This window comes from Pangasianodon hypophthalmus, chromosome 26, assembly GCF_027358585.1.
Source record: "Pangasianodon hypophthalmus isolate fPanHyp1 chromosome 26, fPanHyp1.pri, whole genome shotgun sequence".
NCBI lineage: Eukaryota > Metazoa > Chordata > Actinopteri > Siluriformes > Pangasiidae > Pangasianodon > Pangasianodon hypophthalmus.
This window is the reverse complement of record NC_069735.1, coordinates 8,551,802-8,562,025: the sequence shown is the minus strand read 5'-3', so window position 1 is coordinate 8,562,025 and position 10,224 is coordinate 8,551,802. Positions and strand designations below refer to the sequence as shown.

The window sequence follows — 10,224 nt, the reverse complement described above, 5'->3', positions numbered from 1 at the left end:
TAGACAAATTGGACCACTTGGCATGTCAAATCTCTAATTTGCTCATAACCCCTACTTGGATTATTTTTGTATAACATCATCACCTGTTGTGTGTTATTCCTTATTTAGTACATGCTTATTTGAGGACCTTATACTAAAGCATCTCAAAGCTACTGATGCTCTAAATGCAGACATTTCAATTGGAAGTGTAGCAAGTCCTTTGTAGAACATTTCCCAGTGTACCTCTTTATGCTTCTTTAAGGAGACCACTTTAAGGAGATGTAAATTAGCGTCATCATGAATCAGAAGGGAGTTTAAATCATAATGCTCTTAACAGAATTTGAACATTTTCACAAACCATCTTTGCCTATCATGAAAGATAATACCTGGGTAGCAACAGCTGGTGTGACATCCTCAGTACTGAAACAGTGTAACTGAATAGCTTAATTGTTTTTCCAAACAGTTAACCTGTCCCTTGTTAACAATATTGTTAACAAGATGTGACGGTATCAGTAAGCCAGTGGTTTGTGTCATTGCTCCATTTCCGTGTGTAACATTCACAACTGTTTTATCACAGCTTTTAAGGAAGGATTAAGGGGTTAGTCAAAGTGTGTGTGTGGGTTGAGTATTTCAAATTGCACTTAGTTCAGCTTTGATGACGGCTTAATCAGAAATTACAAAAACATAAAAGGCATTCTGTCTGACTAAATAAAGGAAACAAAAAAAAAGTGACAAAAATAAATTGCTAACAGCTATCTAACTCTGAAGACATAAAGTAACGTAGCTTAGCCAAAAACTCCAAGATTCCAATATGGATGCCAATTTGACTGTCACGGTTGGAAGGTATAATTACAGTGAGGATTTGTAATGCATCTGTGGGTCAAACTCCATGCTTTAGAAAGGAAAGTGAGATGTTAACAAACTACCAAAGAACCCAAGAAGAAGGTACAGTAGATACCTAGCTAGTTATTTCATTTAAACTCTCTGAAAATAGCTTATATATATTTATGGAAAAGTGACCTGTATTGACAGTTTATTCAATCCATAAATAAAAATAAGACCACATGAATAAAAAATCATATTACAGCATTTTATGATTTTGTGACATGACATACCCAAAAAAGAGCTATAGGTGGCCTGACCTGGCCCAGCAATCTGTCTTTTCCTCCAAAATCTTTAACGGCGTTTGCAATAGCTGGGCAGAAAGAAATGCTGCTTTATGTTATAAACCTTATACTCTGTGTCTTATGTAAAACAGATATATGGCCTATAGACCCATCATTCATACCACTAACATCTTTAGAGGCTCTAAAATGGTGAATGTCCTTCTGAATGTCTTGAAGATTGTTTTGACTTAAAAAAAAAAGATTTTTAATGCCAGGATAGCTTACGGTCATAATTATCCGCACTAGTAATCAGTGTGTTCTTGACCTCAGTAAATAAATTAATATCAATTTCCACTGAATGATTTTTTATTATTATAGAGAAGCTTACGATACTTTAAATTGTCATAAATGAGTCATAAATGAAAGTGGAAATGCCAAAGTTGTTGGTGAAGTTGCCTGGTTTGTTAGTTGGGCAAGAAGTCAGTTGTTAACTGATCCAGGAAAAACAATCATGGATAACATTATGGCTGGCTTCTGTGGTAGCCACAAGACCATCTGTTGGTTCAGTCACCACTATAGAGAGACCCAGGTGGCCACTTTCCTTCTCTTTGACTAGAAGAAAGATGTGCTCTTCTGGGGATTCTGGTGAATATTCCACCTTATCTTTCCCTTACTCCAGGATGAAGAATAATAAAGAAGAGTATCTACCTCAGTTGGCTAAAACCAGGAGTGGATACTCCAGACTCTTTTGGAGCATGCTATTTATTCTTAATAAGGCAGGGTAAATACTGAGTGAAAAATAAGACTGATTCAAATGATTGTTTTTAATCAAAACCTCCAAAGAAAATGGAAAAAAGTATTTGAGATTAACTACATGATTATGAATGCATCTTTCTGTTTATTTATTTATTTTTTACTTTTTAGTTTCTTCCTGATTTTCACCCGGTTTGATCATTGCCCCTAGCTAGTTCTCACCTACTGGCACAATAGCTACCAACCAGGGAAGTGGTAGACTAATACCAGCATCCTCTGAGACACATACGGTCTGCCATCATATCATTGTAAGAAATGATCTTCTTCTTAAACATAATCTATATTTTGCTCAGCATATTTTCATTAAATCTAAATTGTTCTGATGTAGGTGCTCTGTGCAATGTTTGTGAACATTTGACATCCGATAAAGAAACAAAATCTATATACCACATGATAGTTTTTGTAGTCTATATTAAAGGAACTCTTCATTTATTACATAGAGATCTAGAATTGGTCAGAGAAAGTCATATGTTGTATAAAAATGGACCCAGATATTCAGAACACCACACTGTTTATTTGATACTAAGAAATGCAGTAGTGTTTAAATCAAACACAATTCCTGTAAATTGTATATATCAGCGAAATGACAACCAATAGATAATATGATTACATGAATAAATTTGTTTGCCCAAGACACAGTATTTTAGATCCTGATACTTGTATTTCACAACATTTTGTTCTGTAATATCTTGTATACGCTTACATAATGTCTAAACTGTCTAATAATTTTGTATGTAACAGATATGTATGCTCAAATTCATGGAGTTGTTCTGACAAAACAGAACTTACAGCTGAACGAATCAGATTATGTAATAATGCGTAAACAATTTGACTATTTTCAGTAATATGAGCATATAAAAAATATTAGTAGAATGGGAATATTAAAGAATTGGACAGAAATAGTAATCACAATAAACAATCATTCAAAAACTTACACAAACTGTATATTGCATGAATCTTAATTTTTTTTTAAATATATCTTTAAATATATCATTCTTTAGTTTAATGCCTGATTTAGGAAGTTTGTACATTTTTGATTTTTAAATGAATCCAACTCAGGACAGAAAACTGCAATTAAATCCCTTAGCAAGTATTGACTGGGGTACAAGCACTACTTGTAGCGGTAAATCTTAATGCAATGGTTCATGCTATCTGAGACCACAAGATGACCTTCAGGCAGCAAAGCAAGGCCTCTAGGGCTGCTAAGGCCTTGGGTGACAATTTCCCGACCCACACCAACTGCAGGGTACAGCACCACACGATGCTGCTTGCCCCAGTCTGCCACAAGAACATTTCCATCTACATCAATGCATATACCCCAAGGACTGGTAAGCACAGGTCCCATGCCAGAGCATACACCCAAGGTGCGAATGGTGTTCCAACCAGGTTCCAGCACCCTTATACAAGCTGCGCGTCCAGTTTCATTGCCCCTCTCAGACACAGCCATGAGGCCTGTAGTGAGACATGCTGCTACCAGATAGGGCCTGTGAAATCCTGTGACTACGGTGCGCTCTATCTTGGTTCCTGTTTTAGGGTCAAGTTTAAGAGTTGTCAAAGTGCCACGCCGAATATCGGCAACTAGAAACTCATCTAGCCTTGTCACGGTGACACCTCTTGGAGCCTCAAAGTCTTGCTGAGTACCAGAGCCCCCAAAGGTCTGCAAGAGGCGACCATGGCGGTTAAAGACCAGCACAGCACGTTCTGCAGCACATGTCAGTGCTATCAAGCCCTTGGAGTTAGCAGCAACATCAAAAAAATTACGACAGTGTCGAGAGGTAGAGTCAACTGCTGGTAGAGTCACCTGCTGCACGATGTTCTTCTGTAGGTCTGTTACCTGCACACGGACATTTCCACAGTCCACCACAAACAGTTGACCTTGAGCTGTGGCATGAACTCCACTAGGCAAAGTGAAGTCAGTGCGTCCTGAGCCCTGCTTACCAAATTTCTTTACCAAAAGTCCCACTCTTAGTGTTCGTCCCTCTTCCACAACCTTTGGCAGGCCTGAGCCTCCTCGGTCTTTTTTGCTTCTGTCTCCATTATGTTCAGCTTTGGTTCCTCTTCCTCTTCCTTCTATTTCAGACATTGACAAAGACCGAGATACTGTTTTGGAGCTCTCACAGCTGTCTTTCAGATGATGGTCTTTTAAATCCAATGTTTCAGCTCTTTTAAGGCTTTGACCCTGGGGCCTAGTTAAATTGTTCTGATTTAAATTCTTCTGAATCTTGTCTTTTCCGTTCATTAATTGGCGACCCCTGGCAGACAGGTCAGCGGTGGAGATAGAATGTTGCTTTTCTCCTTTTAGGGAGCCACTGCAGCTACTGGCAGACTTGATAGTGTAGGTATAACTGGAATCCATGCTGTCTGCTGGGGAAGGGGATCGTCTTGGTCCACCAAAGCTTTGACCATACTGTGGTTGGTCTTTGCAAGAGAGATCCACACAGCTATAACTCGATTTAGGTCCTGCAAAAGATGTCATTGGAGGTGGTGTTTCTCTTTGGAATCCATGGTTTCCACCACAGTCCTCAGGCCTACTTTCCTCTGGTGGACAGGATGGCTCTTGGCTTGAAACCGGAACAAGGACTCTTTGTTTCCATTGGCCTTTAGAAAAAGAATGCCTTCTGATTTCACTTTGTTCAGATACAGGGCTTTCTGCCTCCAGTTCTCCTTGGCTTGACATTGTATCAATTGCAAGGAACAGGTCTTCTCCACGTGAGTCAGAACCAAGCAATTCTGAGTCCTCATCCTGAGAGGATTCTGAGGTATTTTGCTTACGTGGCCAAACCTTATATGTTCTTGGGTTGGTTGTCTTTACCTTCTCACCTAACACATCATCTTTAGCTGTTGATAGGCGAATCTTTCTGACAACACGGCTGCTTCCACTATTTGTCTTTGATGATTCTTTTTCTCCACCACTATTACATGGGGCACAAAGTTGTTCTGATACAGCCACATGATTGTCAAGTGATATCTTTCCAGTGTGGAGAGCACATTTTTGCCCCTGTGGTCCACAGACTCCAACTGGAAAAGTCAAGCTGTGTTCTTGGACATTAATCTCCCCAAACTGAATAACATTTGACTTGGGACTGGGCTGGAATGTGACTCTTTTCAGGGAAAGAGAGATCTCCCAGGGTTGCATTAATTCTTTAACTCCTCTCTGCAACTGACTTTTGTTGGGTCCAGTGGGGCATCTACCCCACATAAGAATTTGTTCCTTAAGCTGGCCCATCTTCCGCAGCTGACGGTCAACCAAGGATTGGCCTACTCGAGCTGCTGCTGCATTTTCTCTTTTGAGCTGTTGCAGTCTATGTTGGAAGTCCCGATGGTCTTTCTCCACCTTCTCCAACAGACGGCGCTCTTCTTTCTGAGCACCAAAAATTGCAGAATCAAGGCTCTGGTTCACTTCATCCACTTCAGCTGTTTGCTTCTCTGTAAGTCGGTGGAGTTCTTTCTCACCTTGTGCTAGGTCACATAAGGCCTGGGTTATCCATGTAGGCAGGGAATTTTGGGGTTCAGAGGAGCTGTACACTTGCTGAGATATTGTCCCAACAGAAGGTTTACTATTGAAATGTGATCCAAGTAACATCATTATGAGTTTGTTCACTTTTGGCAAAAGGTCCAATGCTTCACTGATGAAATGTCTCTGTTAAAAGAACAGAACAACCTTTAGCTAGATGACACTTACTTACAGCACACTACCTAAAGCAATACACATACATGCAAGCTTATGAAAAACAAATGTTATGTAATGAATAAAACACAACAATTTACCAAATCTTTGCAATTTTTATTTATTAATGAATGACACTTCATGATTTTTAACCATTTATAATTACATTTGATGTTGTAGAATGTCTGCAAGACATGAAAGTTCCTGTTGTCGTTTATGTTATATCAGCTATAAACAGTTGGTACCTTACTAGCTTCTATTTTTTGTCTCTTAAAGTTAATAAAACAAAAAACATAGCTTGTGCTGTTCCAGGGAAACTGGAAAAAGTAACCAGAAAAAGACTTTCCCATGGTGGAAACCTTACTGACTGTTACAAAGCACTGACACTGGAGATTCCTTCCATAACTGTTAAGTATATGTCTCCTAACAGAAAACTTCACCATAACAATGATTATATGTTTTTCTTAATTAAATAACAACACATTTGCTTATAACAAATCCATTTATTAATAGGCTTAGATTATGTAGATCGTCCACTGTGTGTGAGCTGTTGCTATAGAAACATATTAGAATGAGCATATTAATATAAACCTATCATTTAAACTAACATTGGAACTATTGTAATGCCCAATGTCTTTTCAGTTGCAGCAAAAATGTGCTAATGTGAAACCAACTTCATTGGGACAGTAATGCTCCAAAGTATCTTTTATGTGAGAACACTAGTCCTCTGTTTAATAAGTCACACACTCTTCTCGCCTAACCACTTGGGGGCACTGCTATTTGGGACACTCTCACGCAAAGTCATTTAACTCCATAAGCCCAATCATCAGTCCCATATGTGTTGATTGATGAGTGAATCTCTGACCAGCTTTTATGTGGTATAAAATTGTCCCTTCTTTCTCACTACAGCCTAGGAATGTACTGTACAGATCTCTCTCATGCCCTGCATGCCCTGCAAAAACAGGGCTTCTTCTGTGATGAAAGGTTAATGGTATCAGTTTACCAGGGTGCTCTGACAAACAAATTCCCTCTGGATATGAACATCCGCTCATTCATTCTAACCTAAATACCTCTGATGCTGTCAGTCAATGGACTGTTTAAGATTTTTAACACTGTTTGTGATTTTCCATGAAAGCTGAGATGTGTGTTTCAGAGATAAGAACCATATAGAGTGACTCTTACACCCAGCAATAAGAAAAAGGTTACAGATATTCTGGATGTTTTTATACAAATTTGCAGAGGATGCATTTGCAAACTATGTGAATCCTAAAATGAATAATTTATAGTGTAAATGGGTCAGTTTTTTTTTTTTAAAGTGTTAAAGTGCCACTGTGTGTTAGTGCAACAAATCCGCTCCTCCGATGTGGCCACCAGTGGCCTATCAGATTACTTCACATTAAAGATGAATGAGGGCTTGGGTTGCTAATGTACCAAAGAGTCTGCATAGCATTAGTGTGTGGATCAACAGAAAAATATAAACATTGGTGCACCAGTGGGGTGCATGCTGTTATAGGGATCCTAGGCAACCATTTGAAATAATATTGCTGAACGGAGAAATGAAGCCGTCTAGTTTGCAAATTTGTTTAAATTCACATATAGTTAATTTTAAAGGATTTTTGCAAGTACAATTTATTTGCCAGTTATAACAAATGCATTTCATGCACATGCATGTCATATAAACTATGACAGCTTAGAGTCCATAAGAAAACAGACATTTCTTACACATGAACTCTGCACACAGCCTTATAACATTAACATTATTTTCTTTTGATTTTCTTTTTTCATTATACACACACAGTTTTGTTATTGATTTAGCAGATCAAAATGTTCTTACCTGAGCAAAGGTGTGCGTCACATGCCTTACTCGGACTCTGGTCCTGGGCTTACATGAGCAAGCCCTCCCTCTTTTCCTCTCCTCTGCATCCTCCCACAATCTCTCATGTTGCAAACCCAAACAGCCCCCCTCCACCCGTTTCTTCACTAGAGACATGTCTATCTAGAGACATTTACCTCTTCTCTTTTGTATAACCACATCAAACATTAATCCTATTTTGACACTCGTGATTCATCTTTATGATTCTGTAATTATTGTGCTTGTTAGGGACATTACTCTATGATATACAGTTTGTGAATTAGCCTTTATCAGCATGTTACCTGAAACTGAAAGGCATAGCTTAAAATATTTACAGAGACACCAGGAGATCTGGTTGGAATGGAGGTCAATTAGTGGAGCCACTTCAATTCAACAACTGCTATAAAGACACAAGCATGTTCAGTGATTCTCCACTAGATGTCATCCAATGATAGGTGTTCTTTACCTTCACTGCAGTCTTACAATACTGCAGGACCAAAAACAATAATAAAAAACAAAAAGCAACAGCTACCCTTATAGAAAAGTCACATGGACTTCACATGTGAAATTTATGTGTGATGTTTCACACATTTTTCACATAAGCTGGACCTTTCACATGTTGTGCATGTGTTTCTGTTTTTACATCTGATTCTTTTTCCCACATGGTGCATTCATTTTCACTTGTGTGCTGATGTAGTTGTTGTTTTTTTTTACATAATTTATTCATTTTCATGTGAGGTTTCATTTTTCAGATATGAAAATATCTCACACGAATATTTATTTTATTTATGTATTTATTTTACATTTGATCCCATATTGTACACATGATGTCACATTTTGGAGTTGGAGTAAGTGCTTGGATTACTACAGTAACTGTAGAAACTTTAAAGGTATGAAGTTACAAAAATGAGAATTTGTCCTGGGATATGAAGGAGTTAAACCAGGGATATCCTGCTGGAGAGATTTTACAGGATATGATTCCAGCACCACCATCTGAATGTACCTGGTTGTAACCTTCAGTCACTATGGTTTGAATCTTGCACTTTATAACGTTACTAGCTGTTCTCAAGCGTGGTTTGGAATGGTTTGAATGAAATGCTTCATAAAACATGTTAGTCAAAGTACACAGGATTGATCTGAGTGAGACAATTTGAATTCTTGAATAAAAAGGAATGTATGGAGTGTTACAGCCACTGAATTCTTGGACGCTACTGAACTGTGAACCTCTTTTTTACTTTTTCCTGTATAGAGTCACATTTCCATTACAGTTTTTATCCATACATTGTAAGCAACTGAGGGTTACAGGCTTTGCTCAATAATGGCTCTGTTGTGGTTTTAGGATTTAAACTTACAAACTCCCAATAACTAGTTGTTTATTTAAATGTTTTTTTTTTTTTACATAATTGTTCTTACTCCTTGTTTCCAGAAGAGGGCATCTTTAGGCTGATGTAGTACTAGAGGTATTGCTCAGTGTGGTCTTTTTTTTTTTTTTTTTTTCTTATTGGGTGTCTGCCATTCAGTGGATGTTTGGTTGATGGTGGTTCAGCATACATACACTGCTTGGTCAGTCAAGCTGGTATTATCATTTACATATAAATATTACTTTTTAATGTGTTTTTAATGATTTGTTATACAGTAACATCCGGTTATACTGTATTTTCCTTTTACGTGTCAAACTTTCTCCAAGCATTCCAGGTCACGTTTTTCACTTTTTAATAATGTTTAATACATTTTTGTCACTCTATGTTTAGCCAAGGTTATGTTCCTGTTGTAAGGTATCTTCTCAATATTTGCCTCATTCTTTTTCACAGCCTCATCTCTGGATCATAATAGTGATGATGCTTTGCTGTTGTTGTTGCTGTTGACTGTGGTACTTTCACTGGTGTCACTAGGTCATGACGCTGCTGTAGCATGATCATTCACTGTGTAGCTGTTACAGTGCTTAGACAGGGCCCTCTCTAAAAAAATGACAGAAATCCTTTAAATCACTGCAATCATTGCCATCATTCATTATTCATCCTGCAATTATTTTATCCATCTGGTTGGCTTCCTCTTGAGGAGGCAAGGATATTCATATGGTTAAAGAAAGACACTTTGGCATCATTCTGCCGAACAAGATGAAACCGTTTGTTCTCCAAACTAAATTGGCATTTGTGTGTTTAATATTTCGTTCTTAGCGTGCAGGAGGTTAGACTGCTTTGCTTATGCACAATCTGGTTTTTTCATATTGCAAACTAAACTATTTGCACATGAATATTGACTCCTGAACTATCCTTTTCCATCTGGTCAGTGTGCACAGAGCAAAAATTAATGTTCACATAAACAAGTCTGTAATTTCTTTCTAATTTGAATGTGAATCTATGTGACGCTTCAAGGCTTGTTTTATGGTATTAAGGGCAATGTTGCAATACAGAATTCTGGCACTGTTAGAATTTATGATAAAAACTAATCAAATTGAGTTACACATTATTAGCTTAACCAGTAAGGCTATTAATGATATTAACTAACAAGGTAATGATAACACTGTGTGCTGTGACAATATATTTGTTACAATATTTGTTACAATACAGTGAATGATCTGACTATTTGTATGTATTGATGTTGATTAGTTTTCAAAATTTACAGTAATGTGTTCTCAACAATCTTTTCAGTGAAAAGATCACTGAGATCCATCAGGTAATGAGAGTAAAATGCACTCTGGGACTTTTTCATCCTTTTCTATTTGCATCTCAGACTGTATTTGTTATCATATTGGGATTTGGTTCACATTACACTCACCATCCACATTCACACCTGCACATTCATGC

General features: G+C 37.7%; 1 protein-coding gene across 1 annotated transcript; it reads right to left on the bottom strand.

The window, feature by feature from the left end:
• Window positions 1-2,430: 2,430 nt before the first annotated feature.
• LOC117596101 (uncharacterized) lies at window positions 2,431-7,430 on the bottom strand. The gene is made up of 2 exons (XM_034299860.2): window positions 7,400-7,430; window positions 2,431-5,538 (listed from the first exon to the last, which is right to left on the bottom strand). The coding sequence occupies exon 2, from the start codon at window positions 5,482-5,484 to the stop codon at window positions 3,010-3,012; it is 2,475 nt and encodes an 824-aa protein (XP_034155751.2). The 5' UTR covers window positions 5,485-5,538; window positions 7,400-7,430; the 3' UTR covers window positions 2,431-3,009.
• Window positions 7,431-10,224: the final 2,794 nt, after the last annotated feature.

Coding starts and splice junctions, on each gene's coding strand:
- LOC117596101 (XM_034299860.2), bottom strand. CDS start 5,484: ATGATGTTACTTGGATCACATTTCAATAGTAAACCTTCTGTTGGGACA.